Here is a 25,339-nt window from a genome sequence, read left to right as displayed (position 1 = left end):
CTTGACCTGACTGGATTTGAGGGGACAGGTAATAGCCACATTTCCCAACCTCCTCTGAAGTAAAGCAGGCAGCTCTAAGGTCTGGACTGAGCTAAGACTTCTTGGTGAGGCAAAATTGGCAAAAGCAATGGAGTTTGGCATGGTTTTCCAATTTATTTAGAAAAATAGACTCTGAATTCACATTCACCCCGGGGCTATGTGGGATGACAGTAAGGAGACACCTGAGATGAGCTGAGGAAAGTTTGAAGCGCTAGTATCTGAGGGCTGGGGGCAGAAGCTAGGGACCTGGTCCCTTTAGTCCAGAGTGGGGGTCTGGCTCCCCTCTCACCCTCCCCCTTCAGTAGTCTTCAGCCATGGCCAGTAGGACAAGGCTGGTCCAGCCTTGGAAAGGGCGGCAGCCCATACCCCTCCCATCCCGGTCACTATACTGCTCCCAAAGGAAACCTGTGGCCTGGTACTGCCGCCACACATTGCCTACCACATTGGCACGGAGCTCACTGTGGAGCTTGGCAGCCCGGGCCCGGTGGGGACCCTCCAGATGACCATAGTGGTAGAGAGCCCCTAAGGCTAGGTAGTTAACATTGAGCCACACAGCACCCCGCCAGTAGGGAGGATCATGCTCTGAATTGCGCTGGCCATAAAAGGGGCTGGAGGCTGCGAGGGAGCGCAAACCAAAGGGGCTCCAGAGATGGCGGCTGTCGGCTAGAACATCCAGCAGGGGCCCAAGGCGGGATGAATTGGGGTCCAGCAGCCGCAGCAGCATGGGAAAAAGACTGACGTAGCCCAAGGCATCCACATACTGTAAGCGAGGGTGGGGCCGGCCCACTACCCGCACCAGCCCCTGGGGGGGCTGAGGCTTCAGCTGCACTGCTTTTGTGTGGTTCCCAAAGTCTGCAAAGACTCCTAGCTCTGGGGCCCAGTGCAGCTCATCCAGGCTCTCCTCTGCCTCCAGTGAGGCAGCCAGTGGGCCCAGCTCTGCAGCTGCCTCAGCCTCTCCCAGCTGTTCTGCCAGCCGCACCAGCACACGGGCACCCAGTGCCACCCAGCACCGCAGGTCAAGGTGCCGCTCACTGGCTGAGGGGTGTGAAGCTCGGGGATAGTCATCCAGCCCTGAAGGCAGTGTCTTAGGGTTCAACAGGGTTGGCAAAGCAGGGTCCCGGCCCCGCCAGCGGTAAGATAGTGGCACTGGCCCTGCCTGGCTCTTGTAGAGCCAGGAGAACCAGGCATGCAGACGGGGGAAGGCCCTGCGGAGGAAGGCAAAGTCAGCAGGGTCACCACCCTCTAGCATGTGGGCTACAGGCAAAAGCAGGGTTGGGGGGTTGGCATGGGCTGCCCGTTGCACCAGGAATTCTGGGGGCACCCGGGCTCGGGCTTCATCTCCCAGTACCTGCTCTCGTCCAATCCAGCCATCAGCATTGAGCAGCCCCAACCAGTGGCCTAGGGCCTCCCGGGTAAGGCGGGGATCCCACCGCTGTATCACCAGCTGGTGAAAGCCCTCATCCCAGAGGAAACCTCGTGGGAAGAATGATCGGGAGGGCACTGCTGTGAAAAGAGGGACAGGTGGAAAGAGAGCTGGGTCCACCTTCTGCTCAGACCCCTCAACCCCCATGTCTGCCAACACCAGACCCTGTCCATAGAAGTAGCCAATTCCACCAAGGAGGCCACTGAGGGCAGCCTGACCCAAAACCTGCTCCTCAGAGCTCAGCCCCTTCTTCTTCAGCTGAAAGGTCTTCTCAAAGCGCTCTCTAAAGGCTTCAGCATGGCTCTCCAGGGCCTGGGTGAGCAGGCTGCCTGCCAACTGTGCCAGGGCTTGTCTTTCTCCTGCTCGGGCACTGCCCGATTCAAACACCAACTCCACAGAAAAGGGGACTTTCAGTGTCACCTGTTGTATCAAGAATTGCCCTTGTCCCTGTCCTTGCCCACTTGGGCCTCTGTCCTCCCACTTCAGAGATCCTGGCAAGCCGAGGTAGCGTTCAGGGGAAGCCCCTGGGGGCCGATGCTGAAACCAGCTTCTTAGGCGACTCTTCACCATCTCTGTTAGCAAGGGAAGTCCTGGGTTGGAGGACCAGAAGACATTGTAGCTTGAAGGGAAGAAGATAAATTGGAAATATTACTCAGGAGAAAATGGTGGGGATTATAAAGAAATAAGAGGTGATCAGGAGAGTCAAGATGGGAGGGTCTTGGCAATGCAGGGGACTTGGAGCCTGATGAGAAGGGAACTAACTGGTGGAAAGAAGGTAGAGTGGGGGAGATAGATATCAGGCTAGGTCAGCATCCATACCATCCCTACCATCACCCCACACTCTCTTGCCCGTTACCTGCTATACTTGGGGGCAGTATCCCCTGGATGGGTTGGTGGCATAAGTGTAAAGCGGAAGTCACCAAGTTCACTGGAGTGTCCACTGATGAACTTCAACTGCCCTTTGGCCCCAACCTCTGGTACTAGGACTTCCTTGCCATCTGTCACCACATAGAAGAACAGGGACACCAAAGGCAGGGCAGAGGTATCCGAGGCCTGTGTGACCAAGGAGGACAGAAAAACATAGCATTAGATTAGTAGTCTCTCCTGAAAATCCAGCCTTACTCAAAGGGATGCCATGCAGGAGCAACATGGTAAACATATATCTGCAGCGTTGAGGGTCAATGAGCGTAAGTACCTAGTGAGATGAGGTATAGAGATTTGCACAGGGTTCTCTGGGAAACAGTGTTTTTGTGTTGCCTACTATGCTAAGAACTCTACACATCATTTTCTTTTATTCCTACAATCCTATGAGTAAAGTGCTACTTGTATCTCCATTTTGCAGACACAGAAACCACAGATTATGGATAGTAAATAGAGATGGTCTATACAGGCAAGTGTTTAAGGCAGGCAGCCAGATTCAGAGCCCCTGCTGTTAACCTTCACAACATACTGAATTTGCTGGCAGCAAAGAAAGGGTGGAGGGAGTCTGGGCTGGGGGAAGGGTGTCCTGAGGCCCTGACCTGAGGCTCTACAGTCACTCTCCAGCTCCAGTCCCCTCCGTGCTGACCCCCAGGCCTCTTGACGAACTCAGTCGTGAGTCTTAGGGCCCCATCCTGGATGTGTTGCCGCCCGAAGGAGAGACCGTCGTGGAACTCCCAGCCATAGGGACCCACGCCGTCCCCCTGCTCACACGTGTGCCTGAGCTTAGGGGTCCCTGCGGTGGCGCCTTGCTGCGCCCACATCAGTCCTGGGGGTAGAATGGCCACGTAAGTCAAAGAGAGAGCAGGGGACCTGTCCCTCTGGGTCTCCGAGAACTTCACGATCATTCATCCTCATAACTCTTCTGAACCATCCCTCCCCACTGTTCTGGCGTGAAGCTGGGGCGCCCAGATTAAGAGTCCGCCTGCCTGCCCTCCCGCCCCGAGGCCCAGTTACCGGTGAGGAGCGGCTTCGGACTGCGAGTCTTCATGCCGAAGTAGACGTGAGGGCGGTAGGTGCCCCAGAAGAGGTCCGGGGCCACGGCGGGGCTGGAAGAGTCAGGAGGCAGTGCCGAGGGCGCGGAGTGCAGTGTGACCGCCCGCCGCACACGGTGCCACGCCAGCAGCCAGAATCCTGACAGGCCCAGGGCCAGAGACAGGACCACAACGCCCAGAGCCGCTCTCCCGACAGCGCCACGGGCCGCGCCGCCCCGTCGTGCGGGGCCGCCCCGAACCACCCTTTCAGCTATCCGCGCTCCTTCTGCCGGGGTTCCACGGCGCCGCCGCTCGCCCCGAGCCATCCTGGCACGGACGTCGGCGTCGCAGTGCTCGGAGAGGCGGCAATGGAGCCCAGGTCCTGCCTTGCTTCCCCGGCTTCCGCGCTGCGCCCGGAGACCACAGACCTGTCACCCGCGCCTGCCGGTCCGCGCCTCTCGCTCCGTTTCCGTCTCCCGCCGGAAGTCCCGCCCCGCCACGTCAGATTAAGTCTCAAAGTCCGGAACCGCCGTCACCCGCGTGTCTTAGGGCTAGCTGTACCCTGGGTTAACGTTTCTTTGGCGTCCTTGCGGATTTCACAGCTAGTAGATACAAGTAATCTCACGTTGGCTTTTTTTGTTTTGCTTTTCAAATGACTATATATTAACAACCTGAGACGCCATCCCGAGCGGTTGACATTTAACCGCCTCCTAACCCGCCCCAGGCAGGTGGATGAAAACTGGCCTAGAAAATTCAAGTAACTTGGCCCCGGCCACAGAGCCAGGAAGTGGCTAGCGTAGAGCCGAAGTGTATCTAAAACAGACTGGATCGTTTTGCCCACGCTCATGCCTTCTTTCCAACTTAAGTGGAGTGTGCTGGAGTGGACCCAAAAAGAAGCGTGAAATCTTTTTTTTTTTTTAATGTTTGTTTACTTTTGAGAGAGAGAGAGAGAGAGAGAGCGCGCGCGAGAGCATGAGAGACAAAGGGGCAGAGAGAGAGGGAGGCACAGAATCAGAAGCAGGTGTCAGGCTCTGAGCTGGCAGCACAGAGCTGGATGTGGGGCTTGAACTCCGGAACTGTGAGATCATGACCAGAGCCGAAGTGGGACACTTATCCAACTGAGGCATCCAGGGGCCCTGTTCCAGCAGTCTTCAAGCGACCTGTAACTTTAGACAAATCAGATATCCACTCAGTCCAGATTTCCTTATGTAGATGAACCCTAATAGGACCAGAATGGTGGTGCATGCATGTCGAGAATGCATTTCCCCCGCTTTTCTACAAACCAGGAAGTGAAGCAGCTTAGGAGAAGGATAGCTTATATTCAGGTCAGGAAAGGCTGTAGGAAGGAGGCAACATTTGCACCTTAGCATAAAAGGTGTTTTCATAGGGGCACCTGGGTAGCTCTGTCAGTTAAGCTCCTGACATCTGCTCAGGTCATGATCTCAGGGTTCCTGGGTTTGAGCCCTGCATCATGCTCTGTGCTGACAGCTCAGAGCTTGGAGCCTGCTTCCGATTCTATGTCTCTGTCTCTCTCTGACCCTCCCCTGCTCACACTCTGTCTCTCTCTCAAACACTAAAAAAACTTTTTGAAAGGTATTTTCATAAAGTGCAAGTCCCTATCATCCTTTAAAACACCCTACTGGACATCATTATGCTACTCTAGCTACTATCACACCTCCCATCCAAACTCATTATATAAAGCTAGTACTTTATGCTACATATATCCGCTTTCAATTTTGCTATAATATGGTATCTGGCCCTACCCTCCACTGGTAGACTTTTTGCTCTTTCAACAATCACCTTCTCTGGGGCGCCTGGGTGGCGCAGTCAGTTGGGCGTCTGACTTCAGCCAGGTCACGATCTCGCAGTCCGTGAGTTCGAGCCCCGCGTCGGGCTCTGGGCTGATGGCTCAGAGCCTGGAGCCTGTTTCCGATTCTGTGTCTCCCTCTCTCTCTGCCTCTCCCCCATTCATGCTCTGTCTCTCTCTGTCCCAAAAATAAAAATAAAAAAAAAAAAAAAACGTTGAAAAAAAAAAAAAAAACAATCACCTTCTGACCAAACCTAATGGTCACTCATGTCTTTCTCTTCCTTGCTACCATTGCATCTAATTCACATGTCTACTGTAGCACTTATTACATACCTGGGTTTCATTATTCATCTTTGTATCCCAGTACTAATCACAGTTACAGTACTAATTGCACACCGTAGATGGTAAATATTTGTAAACTCGACAAATGTTAATTGCACACTATGTATCAGGCACTATGCAAAGTGCTGGGGACACAGAAAAAACAGCCCCAACCTCAAGTTCACAGTGCCAACATTCAATCTATGTTTACAACAATGTCTGAACCATGCCCATTTTTACAGATGAGGAGAGAGGTAAAGTCTGGCCAGACAGAAGAGCCAGCTAGCCACTGAGCTGGGGAACTCAAATCTAGGCTGTCAGTATCCTTTTGGCTATAGCATAAGGCCTCTTAGATAACACATATGCTCCGGGTAATGTTTTAGGCACTTACAATAGCAACTCATTTAATCCTCTCAACAGTCCTAGAAGATAGGTACTACTATCCCAATTTTACTAATGAGGAAACAGGCACTGAGAGACTAAGTAATTTTTCCACAGTCACAGAACTACTTAGGGGCAAAGCTAAGATTTCAACCTTAGGAATTCTGGCTCTTTCCTACATCATACTGCCTCCTGGTAGGTTTTTGGTTTGGTTTTTGGTAGTTTCTTTTTGAAAGGGGGAGGGGAAAAAAACAGCCCTTGAAGAGAGCACCCTTTCAAGCAGAGAAGCAGTGTAGTAATGCTATAGCAAAGTCATGGAAAATGTATTTGGCAAAGTACACAGCAGCCAGTGTCTAGAGATCCTTGATTGTCTAAGGATTCTGAAGTTCTCTAAACCAGTAGCCATCAACCATCTTTTCCTACAACCCGTGATAAGAAACAATTCTATTCTGCAACCAAGTACCTGCAGATACGCACACATAAACATACTTCATGTTTTATATATATATTCATGATTATGCTGAAAACTTAAATTTCTTAAAAGAGTACTTCCCATTCTCCATGCCATGCACTCTGATACTTTTTATTCTATTTTACTTTGTTTTTGAAAGGCTGATTTAACCCTCTAAATCGATTTCATGATCCATACTAATGAGTTGGTAACCCAGTATGAAAAACGCATTGGGCATAGTGTGAAACAAGTAGTGAGACATAAAAACAGTGATGTGCTTTGAAAGATAAAAGTAAGCAGCAGCAAAAATGGTCAGAAAAAATGGAGATTGGGTGGGAGAATACAATGATACAGGAAAGTGAATGGGAACGGAGAAAACATTTCAGAAGCTTTTGTTTAAAAAAGAATATTTGGAATTTACTAACTGGATATGCAGGGAAAGAGAGAGGGCAGAAGCAGAGATAATGCTGCGGTTTCCAGCCCAGGTGGCTGAGAAGATGAAGCAGATGAAGGAATGGAGAAGTCAGGGGGAGAGGCAAGTATACGTATATGTAAGATTATCAATTCTATTTTGGACACAGAGTTTGGTGGGGTTTGGAGGAAATCGGTAGTAGGTAACCTGACCACAGCACAGTCGTTGAGATTAGAGCCAAACAGAAATGTAGGATTTAACCCCAGAGTTCAAGTTATGACAGGATGAAATGCTCAGACATACAGAAGAAAATGAAGGATGAGAGTACAATTTTATGGTTGAAAGAAAAAAAAAACCCATGAGGAAGAGAACTTCCACAAGGGAGTGAATTGAAAGTGGCAGATGCTACTGAGATGGAACTATGAGGACCGAGAAAAACAGCACTGGATTTGGCTAATAAGAGCAAGAGGTACCTTGAGTGAGTGGTGGGAAAAGCCATATTCAAAAGGGTTAAGCAGGGAGTGATGGTAAGAAAATGAAATAAATTCAAGTTTGTGTAGATCCCTCTCCAATCATGTCTCATTTCAGAAACGTTGGTTGGATCAGTAGTCACAGGGCTCGCTATTTTTTTTCTTTTTGGCGCTCCATGGCCCTCCAGATGGTGATTCGAGTGACGAAGTCTCTCAAACTCTTAGGTAAGTGTCCTAACAATCCCAAGCTAAAATCTTCTTGTTGATCTCTTCTGCACTGTTAGCGCCCGGTACCAGCGCCTGGCTTGTCCCCGCTCCCCGCCGCAGCCCTAGTCTGGATGTGGGAGGCGAAGGCTGTGAGCATTTCCTGGGCGGTGAGGTGGGTACCGCGCATAATCAGGCGATGCCCATCTCCTGGGGAAGAAACAAACGAGTCAGGCACGGCGAGGGCGGCGAGCCCCGGACTGAGGACGCGCGGGCTGCCTGGCGGCCCTTCCGCCCGCCTCCCCACCCCAGCCCACCGAACAGCACGTCCACGCAGGGCTCGGAGCCGTCGTGCCTCACGTCCACAATCACCGAGCAGTTGAGATTGGTGGAACGGACCTTCTCGCTGCTCACCGCCTGGAGGAAGGTCCTGCGGTGGGAAAACAGCTTGAGCGTCCGGCCGAGAGGGCTAGACCCCCTAGGCCCCCAGCGGGAGGAAGGTGCGCCCCTTCCCGTCCCCACTTCCTAGTACCTCGTCGACTCCACATTCTTCTCGAAGGGGCAGAATTGAACCCGAACCTGCTTCACAGACCGGAGCCCGAGCCGAGCCAAGGACGCCGCCATGGTGACCTCCGCACCGGAAGGCCTCGTGCGGGCGGAAGTGTCCGTTACCGCCGCTCTCCCCTCCCTGCCCCCGGCTTCTTCAGGGTGCGGGTCTCTGATTCTCCAGTAGCCGAGCTAGCGTTCCGGGTGCTTGGGGCCCTGGGCTCCCCACCCCGAGAGGAGGAAGGCCAGCGGGGAGGTGGTTTCGATACAGGGTATGGAGGGCCCCAAAGTAAGCGATCAGTAAATACCTATCATTAATAGTCCTCTTATACCACGGCGAAAACCATAAATAACGCAAAAGCCTTGCACTTGGCTGCGATAACTAGTCCGTCTTTTGCGGTCTTTCCCTTTCCGTATGTTACTGTGCCAGATCTAGGTTAACACCATGTCAAGCGCTAGTCCCTTCGGTGAGGACACTGCCATGGCAGAGATTATACAGCTACCAGGGAGGTAAAGCCTCCTCAAGTAACTGAAGATCAAACACATTGAACTCTGAGTAAACAACGTTTAAACGTGAAGGACCTTTAGCCTAATATTCAGTGACTTAAAATAGAAGGGGCCCCTGGGTGGGTCAGCACGTCTGACTTTGGCTCAGGTCATGATCTCACAGTTCGTGAGTTCGAGCCCCACGTCAGGCCCCGTGCTGACAGCTCGGAGCCTGGAGCCTGCTTCGGATTCTGTGTCTCCCTCTCTTTCTGCCCCACCCCTGCTTGCTCTCTGTTTCTCAAAACTGAATAAACATTAAAAAAATTTTTTTTTAAATAGTAACAAGACAGGGAGTATAGGGTAATACAACCCTTGGGACTGATCCAAATGTAGAAATGCCTATTCCACCTCTGTGGTTCCTGATGAATTGTGTGTTTAGCCTGGCTCCTGGGACTTAAGAGGAAGTGGCATCTAGGCTTTTTGCTTTCTATCACTTTTTCTCTTTCCCTTTCCCCAGGGATCCAACTCCATAGCCCTTCTTCTAGGACCTAGCCCTGAGATGTCTTCACTGTTGGGCAGCTAGGCCTGAGCCTCCCAAGGATGCTGACCTCCAGGTTCCAGGCTGTGGTGGTTTGGCCCTTTACTCTGGACTCCAGGCACTGGAGTGATCTTGGATTCTTAGCTTCTAAGTCCAGGTTCTTTGTAGCTTGTGGTTCTCAGGTATCCTCTCTTTCAGGCTCCCAATGTAGGCTTCTTTAACATGCACTTCTAAATGGCTGAGCTTTTCCAGCCAGAGATGGGGAGCTCTGAATTTTTGCCTCGCGATCCCAGGTTCCTTAGGATTCGGGACTGGTCCCCAGGCATGAAAGAAAAGGCAAGTGCCAACGGGGGCGCTGGTGCTGCCTCAGGGCAAGCCAGGCCTGCTGATTTCCCACCAGGTAAGCCTCTGGGCTAGGTCCCCCTCCCCATAGTGTGCTTAGCAGCTGAGCTGTCTGGGCTGGGGGTGCTCCAGGCCGAAGAGGGGGCTCCAAGTTCTCCAAGCTGTTGAGGCTGCTGCTGGGCAATTCCATGGTCTGGACCTCATTGCATATACCTAGTAAGGCAGGAATGGAAGACAGGCAGTGGGCAGGAGGAGGGGTACCACCACTCTTGACAACTATATGAGGTCAGTGATGTGGATGGGGGATGGAGCACATAAAGTAGCAAGGGCAGGTCAAGGAGAGCCTGGAGTTGGAGAACAGTGACTCACAGCAACAGGGAGGCCTCCTGTGGACTTCAGGCTTGGGCAGGGGCTGCTGGAATAGACACAGCAGGGCCCCATCCAGCCTCTGGAAGATGTTGAGTGTGAGCAGAGACTGGCGAAGTTCTGGCGACAGGCCCCACTGCTCCTCCTCCAGCAACTCTCGGACCACTCCAAAGTCTTGTCTGAGCTGCAGCGCCCCCTGCAGGCTGAAGGCCAAGGTACAATGTGGCCACCTGCCTCTACTGCCTCTCTAACTGCTCCGCCCCACCTATACCCCCTCGCTTTTTCCAGTTCCATCCAGCCCTCTGCCACTGCCTCCTTTTCTCCCCACCTGAACCGTATCCCGTGCCTGAGGATGTGGTCAAGCCAGGCACCCAGGATGGCTGTCAGTGCTTGGCCAAGGGCAGGGGCCTGGGCTTGGGGCGGCAATCCCTGCAATCCTTGCAGCACAGGCTCCAGTACAGTGCGAACCACCAATCCAGCATACTCACTGGGAATGCTGGGCAGTTCTGGAATGAGAGAAGAGAAAGGACAGCGTATGAGGCTATGGAGATCTGTTGAGCTCCTAAGGGAACGTTTAGGGGAAGATGGTTAGGATTTGTGGGGACATGGGAGGCAAGGACAAGGATGGAGACAGAGAAGTAGAGCCAGGATCTGGAGGAGTCAGGACACTGTTACCCCTGGGAACCCTGGAAGGGGATGCTGGGAAGAGGAGTTACCAGGAGAGAGACGATGCCGCCAGTACCGGCCCCGTGGCATGTAGAGTTCGAAGCCCTGTGTGGCTTGTTTATGACATTCTTGAAAAAAGAGACTTAGTGACTCTTCAGGCAGGAGCTGTGTAAATATGGAGAAAGTAAAAGGGGCTTCTCTGTTGGAGAACTGCCAAATTATGATGCTTTTTTGAATCTCACGTTTTTAACCTGGCTTTCATAAAGCCCCAGAACAGAATGGTATTCATAATTCTATGGGCTTCGGCAATTCTGAGGAAAGATGCCCTAGCTTTATTGGGTTTTCCTAAAGGCCTGGACCCAGAAAAGATGATAGACAATTGCCATAGGATTACCCTGCTCTTCTCAGCTTGGTTCAGAGTCTGGAAGTCCTCCAGGTTAATTTTACTCTATAGGAACATTAACAGGAAAAAAGGGGGAGATACCCTCACCACTACCAATGTATAAAAGCAAATGCTAAAGAGAGGGGTCTGCGGATCTACAGACAGGCAGAGGCTGAAGAAAGAAAGGGGGAATTGTATGATCTTCCACCATCTATGAAAGGAAGGCAGGAACTATATGCAGACCAGGAGCAAGCACTGTAACTTTCTGAGATTCAGGACCTTTTGGAATGTCCTTAAACTGAATATTTTTTACACCCTACTTCCATTACTTTTGTAACCCATAAAGCAAAAAAGGCCCATGGGCTGGTTTGTTTTCTGTGCTTTGATAGGTTATGTTTTTGTAATGGGAGAGGGCAGGAAAAAAAAGGAAAAAAAAGAAAAAAGAAAAAAAGGGAGGGGGGTTCTTGGGGCACCTGGGCAGCTCAGTCAGTTAAGCGTCCGACTCTTGGTTTCAGCTCAGGTCATGATCTCACTGTTCTTGAGTTTGAGCCCTGAGTCAGGCTCTGTGCTGACAGCATGGGATTTTCTCTTGGGATTTTCTCTCTCCCTCTCTCTGCCCCTGCTCCGCTTGCTCTCTCTCTCTCTCTCAAAGAAAATAAACTAAAAAAAAAAAAAAAAAAAGAGAGGTCCCTATAGCCCGTTGGAGAGGAACCCCAAGAAATGGGGTATGTGGTGACAGCTCTGTAAAGAAAAGGTAACTGGATGCTTGTAAGCCTGAAGAGAGGAAGGGACCTGGGGGCTGGATTGGGGGAAGTGGAGCCCATGTGGCTTCTGGTACATATCCTGACAATAGCCTATCCTAAATCCAATTTTTTTTTAATGTTTATTTATTTTTGAGAGAGAGAGAGAGAGACAGAGTGTGAGTGGGGAAGGGGCAGACAGAGAGGGAGACACGGAATCCGAAGCAGGGAGACACAGAATCTGATGTTTAACTGACTAAGCCGCCCAGGCGCCCCCCTAAATCCAAATTCTTGCTCTCTTCTCCTGAAAACCAAACCCCTTACTCCTTATTTATACCAAGGAAACTACCCTATTGTCAACTGCCATTTCTTAGGAATCTCTCTGTACCCAACACTCCGAGGAAACACAAGGTCACACTATGAAATAGTCTTTCTGTCTGGGACATCACAGTCTGGGTGGGGAGAAAACTGACAATGTCTGATTCTTCTTTTCCATCCCAGTGCCATATGCAGTGGAATGCCCAGAGCAGACACCCAACAGTGCAATCACCAGGCACACAAACAAGGCATGCAGAGTCCTTTGCACAATGGTTAGTTCACACAGTAAGCACACTGTCCCTGTTCTCACCACCACCAAGAGCTGGACCCTTTTTTTTAATGTCTCCTCATCTCCCAACCTGACCAGTATAGCTGGATCAGACTCTATCACCGTCTCCACTGTTCCCCTCCTGCTCTTCCCATGGCTCTCCATCATTCATGAGACAAAGCCCAAATTTTGTGGGCTGGTGTCCAATGCCCTCCACAATTTGATGCCAACCTGCTTTCTCTTCCACAGTCCCCCATCCATCTCTGGACAAGTGTGTATATGCCTGAATGCATGCATGCACGCACATGCACACACATGCACACACAAAGGGAGCTTCTGCTTTGGTCAGGCCACCTCCCCACTACTTCCCCAAGGAACTATGTACTGCCCACCCCCACCTCCAGTAACCCCTGCCGCTCCTCTGAGGCTGTCTAGCCACCAGCTCGAGACATAGACCCTGTATGGAGCTTCTGTAATTACATGTAATTACATGCTAGTTCCCATGGCTATCACTGTCCCAACTTCCTCATGAGGAGCCTGCTCTGGGGTATGTTGAGTTGAAGGAGGCAGCAAAAAATTGAGGTGGAACAGGCAGATGTAGATGGTAAAGTAGGGCTAAACTGTTGAGGCAGGGGGGAGTGAAGCACAGCACCAAGTCACTGTGGGCAAACAGGAATGCAGAGAGAGGGGCAGTTAAGCATCTGACTTCAGCTCAAGTCATGATCTCAGAGTTCATGAGTTCCAGCCCCATACTGGGCTTTGTGCTGACAGCTCAGAGCGTGGAGCCTGCTTCAGATTCTGTGTCTCCCTCTCTCTCTGCTCCTCCCCTGCTCATGCTCTGTCGCACTTTCTCTCCCAAGAGTAAGTAAACATTTAAAGAATAAATAAATACAAGGAGTGCAGAGAGAAGAGGAGCAGAGGGACAAAGCCTGAACTCTGTAGCTACGCCCCTATTCAGGGCAGAATAATTCAGAGCAGAGGAGAAACTTGGGCAGGGAGAGAAAACAAAAAGACGGAGAAACATCCTCCATAGTAGGAACAGATACTGTGCAAAATGGGGAAAAATTAAAAAGAAGTATAATAATTTTATTCATAAGTTTAGAAGAAAATAAACTACTAGAAGACAAGAGTAGATGAAGGTCACCACTGTGGAACAGGAATCAGAGGTGGGGTGGGGGTAGTTAAAGTGCTATTGTTTTTTCATTAAAGCCCTTCTAAAATAATATTCTATTTCACCTTTTTAAATTTTTATTTCTTTTAATTTTGAGAGAGAGAGAGCGCGCATACGCAAGGTGGGGAGAGGAGCAAAGGGAGAGAGAGAATCTCAAGCAGGCTCCACGCTCTTGAGATCACGACCTGATCCGAAGTCAAGAGTCAGATGCTCCAACCAACTTAGCCACCGAGAGGCACCACTATTCTGTTTCACTTTTTAAACTATGGACATGTATTACTTTAATAAAAAAATATAAGTTATATATTTAGAAAAGAGAAACATCATATCAAAGCTAGTAAATAGAAGGATAGGTTCAATCATTTATCTGGCTTTTTCTCTATCAAATGTACTTCAGAATAACCAAATAAGTAATGAAGGCAAATTTCACTTTATAGGAATAATTCAACTAATGAATGAAGAAGAAATGATAGACTTGGGATATCACCACTTTGCACCCTTTAATGAAATAATGGATCTAGGCAGTAATCATTAGTGGCTGTTATGAGAGCCTGACATACAGAGAAACAGAATTGACCAGGAGTTGATAGCTGTTAAAGCCTCAGTGGTAGGAATATGGGGGTCCATTATACGCTTCTCTCTATTTTTGTATATGTTTGAAGTTTTCCATAGTAACAAGGTAAAGAAAGAGAGAACAAAAAATGAACAGAGTAAGAAAAGATAAATTCAGCAGAGACTCTAGAGATTCCAAGTCCCCGGGATGTCCCACCACCATCACCACCACCATCATCCTAACCCCAAAGCTGGGCATAGAACAGACTCTTAAACTGCCACTGCCAGCGCCCCTGCTCTTCTCACCTGGATCTGTGCGGTTAGCTTCTGGATCTCCAGGCCCAGCTGCTGCTCCACCTCCAGGGACAAACTTTCTTCTGAGGCCAGTCTAGACAGAGCTGCCGCCTCATGCAATAGAGGCTTTGGCAGAAATGGGAAGTGAGATTTCAGCCCAGCCCAGGCTCCTCTCCTGCCCACTCCCCAGCTACTCACAGGTAAGTCCTTCTGGATCAGAAGCAGGAAAGAATCTGGGGCCCATGCTGCCAGATGCTGCTGAGTTCTACCCAAAAACCAGAGCAAGGTGGTCTGCAGGGTACAGAGCCCTAAAGCAAGGGGTGCAGGATCTGGGGAGAGGAGGATGGAACATCTGAGGGGTCATAGAACCCCTCTGGGAGGAGGCAGGCTTCAGAACAGAGTGAAAGAATAAAGAGGATACCTTCAACTGTTCTGTTCCTCCATCCCTAGTACTTTGTCTCACCTGGAGGCTGACAGAGGAGCAGCCCTGACCTGGGTTGTTGAAGGGCATCCAAGAGAGGAGGGAAAAGCTGTTGCAAAAGTTCAGTGGTATGAGAGGATGAGGGACGGCTGCTCTGATCTTCACCAGCAGATCCCAAGGCCTGGCAGAAGCCTGAGGATGAGGGGTATGGTCTGATAAGGAAGGGGCAATCTGGGGCTGTGTCACTCCCAATGCCCCTTCCTTCTCACCTTGGTCCCAATTCCAGATAAGGGACTGATGAAATAGGTTGCGACACAAAGAAGCCAGCTCCTTCTCACACTCCTGAGGCAGGGATGCTAGTGGGAGAAATGACTTGGAGCCTGAAAAAAAAGGCTTCCCTTTTCCAGAACCACTGCCCACTCAGTGATGGGGGAAGAGGGGAGGCTTCCACCAAGCCTCAAGACTTGAGTGGAAGATGAGACTTTGCCTTGAGAGCCCAGATACTATTGCCTGACTGGTGGGGAGGAGGGGTGGGGTGGGGGTGTTCATTCTAAAGGGACTGCTTTTGCAGTCTGGTTGGCAGGGGAGTGAGGAGGCTAGGGAAAAGAGACCCCAGTCTTCCTAAATGTCCACCCAGGCCCATCACTCACCCTGACCCAGTGCCTGACTCAGTTGTTGTGCGGCTGCCCTGTGGTCCCTCCAGGGTCCTAGACTTAGGTCCAGACTCTGAGCACAAGCTGCCCACAGCAGGGTCCAGTACTGGCTCCACAGGGCTCCAGCCCCTCCAAGCCCCAGTCCACTGCTGGCTGAATCACTCACACCCCCCAGCAGCCCCAGCAGCCCGGGCAGCAGCTCCCGCTCCTCCTGGCACCGACTTCGGAGGTGGTCCCGCAAGCCCGACCCCTTGAGCGCCTCATCTAGCTGACCAGCCACCTGGCAACCCCGCTCCCCCGTCAGGAGGTGGAGCACACGGAGGGGTGGGAAAGGGCGCGCTGCCCCCGGAATTTGGCTCAAGGCTTTTCCCATCAGCTGGTGGTAGGCGGGAAGTGCCAAGAGCACGTCAGCAAGTTGGGACGACAAGCCCGGGCTGGCAGGCTCCCGACCCAGAGCCCGAAGCTGCATCTCGATGGCAGCATCCAGGCGCTGAGCGGCCAGTCCAACGGGACGCGCCAGGAGTAGCGGCTCCGGAGTCTCCCGCAGGACAGCCCCACGGGAAGGCAGCAGCAGCAGGTCGCGGCACAGCTGAGGCAAGGGGCCGGGGCCGGGGCCAAGGGCCGTAGCGCTGGGACTCAGGATCCTCAGGAGGTGCACGGCCGTCTGTAGGTGGCAGGCGCAGTCCCGGGCTTGAAGGAGCTGCTCCCGCTCACGATGCAGCCGCAGCAACACGGCCCGGAGACGCTGCAGCGCGGGAGGAATGGGGCGGCCGGCTGCCGGCTCCTGCCACCAGTCTGCAGCGCCCGCCTCGCGGTGCTCTCCTGTGTCTGCTGGCGCCGGCGCAGCCCACCACGGCTGCGCTCCCCGAGCTCCGCCGGGCCGTGGGTTCAGGCAGGGAATGCTCCCGGCAACCGGCAGCCGCGGCCAGCCACGAAAGTCCCCGCCGAGAGCGCCCGCCTGCCTTCTCTCCCACTGCTCTTCCACAGCGCCTTCTGGTTGTGACCAAAACGGCGGCACGGTGGCGAGCGGAGGCAGAAAGCCACCGGAGCGAGACCCCTGGGCCATGGGACGCCGAGTCCGGAACGAACCTAACGAGTCCCACTTCCCCGCACAGCCCAACGCCCGCTGCCGCCGGGACTCCGCCCTGTCCCAGGAGCCGTCATTTCTCGCCCGGGAGCCGCCCGGACCGTCTTGGACTCTCTCGCGCTCCGTAATCGGAGGCTTCTGCCCGTAACAAAGATGGCAGTTTACTCTGTCCTACTCCGCCCTTCGGCGGGTATCAAGTACCAGATCATCTTTCACTTTCGGGTTACTGTTGTTGAGAGATGGCGCCGATTCCGAAGACTGTGGGGCGGATAAAGCTAGGTAAGCAGGTGTGACAAGACAGGAGAGGGTCCAGGAGGGTAGGGCAGCCCCACTTGGGTCTGTTTTCAGTAGGGTCTTGGGCTTCACGCGGTGGGCGTAGGGCTCCGGCCCATCCAACCTGAACACCGTGGCGCGCCGTTGCTTTCCTTTACCATAGACTGTCCTCTGCGGTCTGGCTGTCCGCTGGAGGTCGCTGCTGTCCCCAAACTCTGCAAGGAATTCGGTCCTGAAGACTACGGCGCAGAGGTAAAAGGGACTCCTAGCTCTTCCTCGTCCGGTTTATCTTGGTCACGCCTCTTTCCAACCAGCTGTGCTGAGCCCCGCCTATGCCGGGCGATGCCCTGGGCTCTGAGGGCTCCGTGGAGCCTGGAGGAGCGCGTGGCAAATGGAGGGCGTGGGGCCCCGGGAACCACGCAGCCTAGATAAGTGCTGGACGTGGGCGGGATTGAGTTGACAAAGGTTTCTGAGTTGAGGATTTGGGAAGTGGGTGGTAGTTCCTTAGGATAAGATATTACGAACGGAAGGAGGAGTGTGAGCAAAGACGCCGAGGCAAGGAAAAGTTTAGAGGACTTCACCGAAGTGAGACTTGAGTGGTTTGGTTGGAACCGTAAGAAATGCAGTGGGGAAGAAGGAAGTGAGAGGCTTGAAAGGCTTTGTCTGGCACAGGGGCTTGGGTGTCCTCAAGTAGGTGATAGGGTTATTGAGGGAAGGACAGGATCAGATTTAGGAGCCCTGAGAATCTGTGTTTCCAGTTGCTTCCTGGGGTTCTCCAAAACCTCAAACTCAACAAGTCTAGAAGTTAACTCATCATCTTTGCAAATTGGTTCCTTTTCCTCTAATCTTAATTTTGGTTAGCAACACGAACTGACATCCAGTTGCTTAAAGCATAAATCTGAGAATCATTGTACATAATCCTCCCTTTCCTTTACCTCACACATGAAATCACTAAAATCCAGTTTGGAAGTGTCTCTTGACTCAAGCGCATCGTTTCCATTCCTACTACCACTGCCATGGCCTTAGTTCAAGAACTCATTCTCTATGGCCTATGGCCTGCTAACTAAACATTCCACCCCTAGACTCATCTTCCCCAGTGCTGTTTCACTTGAGCACTCCACTCCCATCACTGACAAGACGAAGTCCAAACTCACTGGGTCACAAAGATTCTTCAGACCCAGCTTCTGACTGCATCTCTATTAGAATAGTCTCCTCACCAGTGTCTCTGCTTTTGCTCATTCAGCCCACATATTGAACACCAGCTATATACCAGGCACTGTTGTAGGCACTGGAAAGACAGCAGTAAACCAAACAGACAAAATTCCTTTTTTTCAATGAATTAGAAGCATCTAGTGGCGGCAACCAATCAACAAATAAACAATATAGTATGCCAAATATGAAAAGTGCAAAGAAAAATAAAGAAGGACAGGGGGTGCCGAGTGGAGTTGAGAGCTTCTCTTTTGAAAGGAAGTGGTCAGAGAAGGCCTCCTGGAAAAGGTTTAAGAAGAGATCTGAAGGGGTGAGCCATTCACTGGGGAAAGAGCATTCCAGGGAGAGGAAGTAACAAGTACAAAAGCCTGAGATGAGAGCACACTTGGTGTGTTGTAGGAACTTCAGAGGAGACCACTGGCCACTGTAGGTTGAGGTAGGACAAGAAGGTAGGAGATGATTCATGGAAGACTGAGTTGCTAGATTGTGTTCAGCAATGTGAATTAAGAGAGTAGCATAGACTGTGCTTTGGGGAGAAATAGAAGATCAAGGTAATCATTTTTTGTTTTTAAAGATGGCTAGAGTGGGCCAGTTAGAAGTTGAAACAAACCCACCAGGCAATTGAGTTTGAAAATAAAATAAGTATTGCTAGAAGTGCACAGCAGCATAAATGAAGATGCTGTTAAGTCAGGACAATCTTCTGATGGAAACCCTGGCTCTAAAACTACTTAGAAAGTTGACTATACCTCAGTGATCTAAAGTCCTTCCTATGCATTAGTTTAGCACATTGGAGTTTCATGTAACTTCTAAGTTTCTCAGTCAGTGGGCCACCACCTAGTCAGGGGTGTGCTCTGTTTAGGCCTGATTAGGCCACACAGGAACAAGATGACTCCTGTTCTCCCCTAAAGCTGACAGTAACTGGGGAAATGATTCTCATAAGAACCCCAGAACATAACGGACCAGGTCTTGAAGAGTCTTCTCTCATCTTGGGAATGATGAAGCCAAGGTTCAGAGAGGTTATATGACTTGTTCACAATCAAACAACCGGGCAGTGCAGAGCCAGAACTAAGATGCAAGCAGTTTCATTTCACGACAGTGTTCTTTCCAGTTCCATGCTTCTTGCCAATTGAGAGAGCAATAAAAAGCAGTGAATAATAAGGTTCTAAATTGTATAACACAGAGCATGTGAGTATAGCTTCGTTGAGTGAAGGCAGAGATTATTGGAGATGAAGAGGTCTGGGAAGGCTTTGAGGGCAGATGGAATTTGAACTGGTTCTTGAAGGTGAGACAAGATGTGATGAGAAGCTCACAGCCAGGATCAGGGGACAGTTGGGAGGAAGATCCTGGAAGGGATATGAAAGCAGCCAAGCAGTGGAGAATTACAGAGAAGATTGGGAAGGTCAGCCAGGGAGTGTTGCAGAAGGCTCCGAATCTCAGGCTGAGGAGCTAGACTCAGTCCTGCCTATGGCCTTGACAGTGGGGAATTACTGGAAGTTAGTTGCTGAGTAGGGAAGTAACTGCTGAGAGCTTGGTTTGAGGGGAAGCAAATGAAGTGCAGGGGAGAGGCCAGCCAGGAACTGCTGCTCTCATTCAGGCATGTGGTAGCTCCCGAGTAGGTTATATGGGGTTGCTCATATTCAGGGATTTGACAAGGGACATAGCTGGAAGAGCAGGTAGGAGGGTTCCGTTTCTGGGGCCTCAGTGTGGCTGATGTGGTGGCAGGTCAAGGGGAGGAGATCTTGTATGATGGAGAAGGCTGGACTGAAAGGCCTCACAGAACCCTTGGGAAGCAGGAGAGTAGTGATACCAGGAAAACCAGAGTAGTGTGTCTTAAGGTGCTGAGTGGGGAGAGGTCAGCCAATAAGGTTCTCCAGGCTGGGTGGCTGGTTTGTGGTGGCCACGGTGGAGGGGTCAACCCAGCCAAGCCCCTCGTTCTCTCCTAGAGCTCCCCCCAATACCAGCCTCCCTCCCCTCCCCCTCCCAGGACATAGTGGATTTTCTTCGACGGCTTGTGGAGAGTGATCCCCAGGGCCTGCACCGGATCCATGTGGATGGGAGCAGCGGGCGGCTGCAGCTGTGGCACCATGGTGGGGCGTGCAGGGGCCGGGCCCAGGGATCGAGGCTGGTACCCTGGGGAGGGCTGGCCCTCAGATACTCCTCTCTCTCATGTTCCTTTTTCTTTCCCTTTTCCTTATCCCTCCTGACAGATTACCTCTTGGACCATTTCTGTGATGAGGCTAAAACACCTGGACAGAGTGACAGAGACAAAGGGGCCGAGGGACTGGGCACCTACTGTGGTCTCCGAAAGTCCTTCCTGTATCCTCCCCAAGGGTCTGAGCCCTGTGAGCCCTGCCCTCATTTCCCCTCTGCCTCTGCATCTGCCTCCGGTGGCTCAGACAGCCTACTTGAGGTGGCCATGCCCCAGAAACTCCTGCTGACTGAAGAGGTGAGACAGTCAACAAGGGGTTTCACCTCCCCCAGGGCTCCTCCAACTGCCATATTCCCATATATGTATTTCCCCCTAATCTGGACCTTTCAAGGTCCTTCCATACTGCTGGCCTCCCTTTGGTTTTCTTGTTCTCTTTCTCTTTTCCCGTCACCTGCCTTTCCTTCTCCAGGAAGCCAACCACCTGGCTGAGGAGCTGGTGGCTGAGGAGGAGCGCCTGAAACAGAAAGCAGAGAAGAAACGACTCAAGAAGAAGGTGGCTGGAAGGCAGAAGGAGTGGGAACCTGGAGGGATTTGGAAGAGGGAAAGAGGGAAGCTTTGTGAGAATAGGAAAGAACCCAAGGTGGTCTGTAGTAGACCCTCTTGCCAGAGGGGGGCCAAGGAGCTCAGAGCCCAGAGGTGGAAGGTCTCGTGGAAGCCCTATGATGTGGTGGTTCTGGAGTCACACTGTACCGGCTGGGTTGGAATCTGCCTCTTTCTTACTGTGAGACCTCTGCCTGGTGACTCTCGTGTCTACTTGCTCACTTGTAAAATGAGGATGACACAAAACCTACCTCCTGGAGTTGTAGGGATTAGATGAGAGCGTATGCAAAGCTCTTAGTACATGTCATATAACCTCTTGTACACGTGAAGCATTGGTTTCAAGATACAAATTGCGTGCGTGTGTGCGTGTGTGTGTGTGTGTGTGTGTGTGTGTGTGTGTGTGTATTTACATAGAAGGTTCAGGGGCACCTGGGTGGCTCAGTGGGTTAAGCGTCTGACTTCAGCTCAGGTCATGATCTCACGGTTCATGAGTTCAAGCCCCGCATCCAGCTCTGTGCTGACAGCTCAGGGCCTGGAGCCTGCTTCGGATTCTGTGTCTCCCTCTCTCTCTGCCCCTTTCCTGCTCATGCTCTGTCTCTCTCTCTCTCTCAAAAATAAAATAGAAATTTTAAAAATTAAAAAAAACATAGAATTTTCAAATAATACATCATCAGCTTCATCGTCATTATCATTGCAGCGTCAAAAGGATCGCAGGCGACAGGAACGCTTGGAGCAGGAGGGTGGGGAGCCCAAGGTGAGTGTCTATAGGCAGGTATGAGGAGCGCTCAGTGCTAGGAGGATGGGAGCTGAAAAGGCAGGCAGCTCAGGGTGATCCCTGTCTGCCTTCCCTCCAGCTCAAGGCCACCCCAGATAGAGATGGGAGCCCCCCATCTAGCCCCGGGAACCCTGCTCAGGGACAGTGTGGTGAGGAAGAGGTGAGAGCCCCCTTCCTTCCCTTCTTGGTCTTTGCCCACTCCCACCTATCCCTCCACCTACTCCAGGACATACTTCATCCCCATCCCCTCCTAATTCTCTTCTCTGCTCACAGGACTTACTGGATCTATCTAGCACTTTCGTGTCTCTGGCTTTGCGCAAGGTTGGGGATTGGCCCCCCAGTGCCCGCAGAGACAAGGGACTGAGCCAGGAGCCCCGAGGCAAAAGTCTGGGCCCCCAAGAGAAGATGGGCCAGGAGGAAGGGAGCTCTCCAATAGAAGAAAGGCCCAGGCAGACCCCTAAGGCAGAGGTGAGGTGACCAGTAGAAGGACTTCTCTGGCTCTAGAATCAAGAGACCTGGGGTCCAGCTCCATCATGGACACCCTGACCCTAGTTTCCTCTGCAGGAAGGTAGGGCTGATACCATCTTGCAGAACTGTCATAAAAATTACATAAATTGGGTGATGCTGACTGTAATATTTATTGTTTGAACAAAGGAGAAAGATTTGGGGAGGCTGAGGTCTTGAGTCCCACTTGACTTTGCTCCCCATCCTTAGGCATCTCCAGGACTACCGGCAGCTGCCTTACAGCAGAGCCAGGAGCTGGCAAGTGAGATTATCTCTCTCCTTCTTTTCCTCCTCACCCTCCCCTCTCTGGGTTAGCCCCATCTGAACCTTCCTGCCTTCTCTCCTCCCCAGAGCTGGGTACCAGCTTGGCCCAAAATGGTTTCTACCACAAGGCTGTGTTTCTTTTTACCGAGGCCTTGAAGCTCAACCCTCGGGATCATCGGTGAGTAGGGGCTTAGCCTCTGTGCTCGGAGGTCAGGATAAGGCAAAGTGTTGAGGATCCAGACTTTTGGCCACTTTGTCTTTATCAGGTTATTTGGAAACCGCTCTTTCTGCCATGAACGGCTGGGTCAACCAATGTGGGCCCTGGCTGATGCCCAGGTGGCCCTTACTCTGCAACCTGGCTGGCCCCGAGGCCTCTTCCGCCTGGGCAAGGCCTTGATGGGACTGCAGGTAATGGGTCTGAGATTGGAAGCAAAGGAGGAATTTGGGTGGGATGGGGTGGGGATTGGGTCTACACTGCATTTTCTAGGAAAGCTCCTAGTACCACAGTGTCACAGTCTTAGTGGTGCAAGAGGCCTACGCGAGTTTGAGAAAGGGGCAGTTTTAATTTCATTTACCCCCTTGATACCTAAGCTTTGCTCTTTCTAATTCCTCTGGGACCAAAGCGTTTTGAAGAGGCAGCTGCTGTGTTCCAGGAGACTCTGAGAGGCGGCTCCCAGCCTGACGCAGCCCGGGAGCTCCACTCTTGCCTTCTGCACCTCGCCCTGGTAAGGGAACCAGCCCACTGTCATGCTGAGGGGGCAGCAGGAGAAATGGCTGGCATTTCCACAGTGGGCCCTGCTCCCTTCTGCCTCAGACAGATAGTGGGGGCGGGAATGGGTGGGAATGACCTCTCCTTTGCCCAATAGTCTCAACTCCTCCAACTGCTAGAAGATTCCCCGGGGTTTGCATTTGGGAAGTCCCTTAACACTGAAGTCCACTGAAAAGGAGTATCTACCTGTGCCCCTTCCTTTCCCTTCTCAGCAGAATCAGCGAGGAGGAATCCGGGTACCACATCTGACAACTGGGTTCCCGCAACCATTTTCCCATGCTGAGCCAGGCACCACAAGCCTCCCGTCTGTCAGTCGCCCTCCAAGCACTGCTCCAAGAGCTCCTGGCCTTCTGTCTCTACCCTTGCGTTTTCCCCCATGTCATCTGAGCCACCCCAACTGGACCCTGCCCCAAATTCAGACTAGAAGACCGCACCCTCTCCAGGACCCCTCAAAGGGCTCTGGTGTGCTAGGACTTGGGCCCCAGCATCTACCTCAGGCCAGATGACAGAGGACCTGTCCCTCATAGGACAAGGCCATGTGTGTATCCCAAAGTTCACTGCATATTTTGAGACCTTGTACTCTAAAACCATAATTAAAGACACCCCTGGTTGTCATTCCTTTTGCTACAGAGACCGGATGACAGAAAGGAGCCCCATGACCACTGAAACAACCTTTCTTTGGTTTTAAAGCAGATGGCTTCTTCTGGGAGCAGTAAGGAAAAATAAAACCCACCAAGGCTAAGGAGGGAACTGTACAAAAGTTAGGTTTTCAGACTATAACAGACCCCACAGGGAGCATATGGGGCTTGCTCTGCTTCTTGGCCCCGAGGGACTCATTCACCAACCAGAGCTCTATGCTCAGGAACAGGGCCACGATGATGAATGAGGCCTGAGTCCCACCCTTCACCTTGATAGATGCTCACATCTTCCTGAGCCCAGCTCTTACCCTGTTTCTTCTAGCCCCAGCCACTCATTCCTTGTTTTCTGTCATTTGGTGCACATTCTGACCTCTCCTTTGCCCAATAGTCTCAACTCCTCCAACTGCTAGAAGATGCACTGGGGTTTGCATTTGGGAAGTCCCTCACCAGCTCCTGCTTGGAGTTGGCAGGGTTCATAACATCACATCTTCCCACTGCTGACTGTCCTGCTGATGGGGCGTCAGCAAGCACCCAGGGAGCTGCTACTTTGGCCATGCTCTTTTTCTGTTCCAGCACTGGGTATTGTAATGAGCCTTTCCCCATGTGAATTTATGCAGTTTTCCCACCAAGAGTTACTGCCCCCCAAAGAAGGCCATAATTCCCTACTTCTTGTGTAAGAATCAAGGTCTTTTGGTTCTCTAAGATCCTGGCAGCTTCCTCCCTAGCCTTGCCTGGGACTCTCAGCTCATTGAAATATGGATCTGTGGGGGACTTTTAAGCCTTCCAGAATGCCTTGCCTGGGAGAACCATTTGCCAGGATAAATGATTCTTGCTGCCTTATGGTCTTGCTCAACAACATTCACACCTGTATAGGAGGTGTTGAAACACACCTCCTTTCTACAGGGCTTTCCCAAATTGTTTTTGTTTATTGAGCAGGCTCCTTGAATATATCAGAATGAAGTCTGCCATTGCTAGCTGGGTCACCTTGGGTCATCTGCCTCAGTTCCCTCATCTGTAAAATGGGGGCAGTCCCTACCTCACAGGGCTTTTGTGAGGAGTGGAAGTAAAAGTGTGAGAAAATACCTACAAAGTGCCTGGTACATAAAGGGTGTTAAATAAACTGATTTTTTTATCTGCAACTGTCCTACATAATCATGATTCCCATAGTGGGAAGAGATGAGTATGAGTACACTGCTGCTTATTTCACAAAATACAGAGTTCCTGGGACTGTGGTTCTCCCAAGTGTAGTCCCTGAACCAGCAGGGACTTGTTGCAAATATACATTCTCAGGCCCCACCCTATACCTTTTCAATCAGAAAGTGCAACAGCGGGGCTCAGCAATTTGTATTTCATTAAGCCTTCCAGGTGATCGACCCTAATGCCCAAGCACTATTCTAGCACCTGGCGGAGGAGATACCATCCAGAGGCCATTTTGGTGGGAGAGATGTCAGTTTTGTTCATCCAAGGCTTGATTATGAGAGGTGGAAGCACTGGGCTAGAATTTTAAAAATAAGAGGCCACAAGTGGAGGGGGATCACGGCTCAGAGCCAATTAACTTGACACAATCATACTTCCTAACAAGAATTATTTGCTCTGAGAATTTTTTGCTTGTACCTAGTTGGGGAGAGGTGGTTGTGTTTGCTTGAAAGGGGTTTCTATTATGGTGACTTCATAAGAGGCCTGCTCATCTGGCTTTGTTCAGGGCAGCAGAGGGGTACTTTTCTGCTTTGGGGATTCCTCTAGGGTTCCTCAAAGAATGGGCAGCCACCATTGCTGTGTGGTATCTGCTTTCAGGCTGATTTGGCTCCTTGCTCTTCCAGCCTCTCGAAGAAATATCCCCTCCCCAGTATCTCTTGACCTATCCTGGA

The 25,339-nt window shown here is 51.5% G+C and overlaps 4 protein-coding genes across 8 annotated transcripts; 1 reads left to right on the top strand and 3 right to left on the bottom strand.

The window, feature by feature from the left end:
* Positions 1-128: 128 nt before the first annotated feature.
* On the bottom strand, positions 129-7,349 carry MOGS (mannosyl-oligosaccharide glucosidase). Its single transcript, XM_058683609.1, has 5 exons — positions 7,260-7,349; positions 3,398-4,016; positions 2,983-3,209; positions 2,319-2,515; positions 129-2,081 (listed from the first exon to the last, which is right to left on the bottom strand). Exons 2-5 carry the CDS (start codon positions 3,738-3,740, stop codon positions 338-340), a joined length of 2,511 nt encoding a protein of 836 aa, XP_058539592.1. The 5' UTR covers positions 3,741-4,016; positions 7,260-7,349; the 3' UTR covers positions 129-337.
* Positions 6,220-8,541, bottom strand: MRPL53 (mitochondrial ribosomal protein L53). The gene is made up of 3 exons (XM_058683623.1): positions 7,993-8,541; positions 7,778-7,890; positions 6,220-7,670 (listed from the first exon to the last, which is right to left on the bottom strand). The coding sequence occupies exons 1-3, from the start codon at positions 8,082-8,084 to the stop codon at positions 7,537-7,539; spliced, it is 339 nt and encodes a 112-aa protein (XP_058539606.1). The 5' UTR covers positions 8,085-8,541; the 3' UTR covers positions 6,220-7,536.
* On the bottom strand, positions 8,376-16,269 carry CCDC142 (coiled-coil domain containing 142). 3 transcript variants are annotated; one of them, XM_058683610.1, is made up of 9 exons: positions 15,201-16,269; positions 14,820-14,906; positions 14,593-14,742; positions 14,328-14,458; positions 14,142-14,255; positions 10,455-10,569; positions 10,067-10,244; positions 9,742-9,941; positions 8,376-9,585 (listed from the first exon to the last, which is right to left on the bottom strand). In XM_058683610.1, exons 1-9 carry the CDS (start codon positions 16,267-16,269, stop codon positions 9,329-9,331), a joined length of 2,301 nt encoding a protein of 766 aa, XP_058539593.1. In that variant the 3' UTR covers positions 8,376-9,328. The 3 variants fall into 3 exon arrangements, with proteins under 3 accessions (XP_058539593.1, XP_058539594.1, XP_058539595.1); XM_058683612.1 differs by having other exon boundaries at positions 9,343-9,585; positions 9,742-9,934; XM_058683611.1 differs by lacking the exon at positions 14,820-14,906.
* Positions 16,270-16,456: 187 nt separating this feature from the next.
* TTC31 (tetratricopeptide repeat domain 31) lies at positions 16,457-23,448 on the top strand. 3 transcript variants are annotated; one of them, XM_058683614.1, is made up of 13 exons: positions 16,457-16,569; positions 16,727-16,815; positions 19,757-19,859; positions 19,980-20,218; positions 20,391-20,474; positions 21,219-21,275; positions 21,376-21,456; positions 21,570-21,764; positions 22,011-22,062; positions 22,152-22,242; positions 22,331-22,472; positions 22,688-22,789; positions 23,049-23,448. In XM_058683614.1, the coding sequence occupies exons 1-13, from the start codon at positions 16,530-16,532 to the stop codon at positions 23,337-23,339; spliced, it is 1,566 nt and encodes a 521-aa protein (XP_058539597.1). In that variant the 5' UTR covers positions 16,457-16,529; the 3' UTR covers positions 23,340-23,448. The 3 variants fall into 3 exon arrangements, with proteins under 3 accessions (XP_058539597.1, XP_058539596.1, XP_058539598.1); XM_058683613.1 differs by having other exon boundaries at positions 23,046-23,448; XM_058683615.1 differs by lacking the exons at positions 16,457-16,569; positions 19,757-19,859 and having other exon boundaries at positions 16,724-16,815; positions 23,046-23,448.
* The last annotated feature ends 1,891 nt before the right edge of the window (positions 23,449-25,339 follow it).

This window comes from Neofelis nebulosa, chromosome 9, assembly GCF_028018385.1.
Source record: "Neofelis nebulosa isolate mNeoNeb1 chromosome 9, mNeoNeb1.pri, whole genome shotgun sequence".
Taxonomy (NCBI): domain Eukaryota; kingdom Metazoa; phylum Chordata; class Mammalia; order Carnivora; family Felidae; genus Neofelis; species Neofelis nebulosa.
Note: the sequence above shows the minus strand (reverse complement) of the source record. Positions and strands in the feature narration are given on the sequence as shown.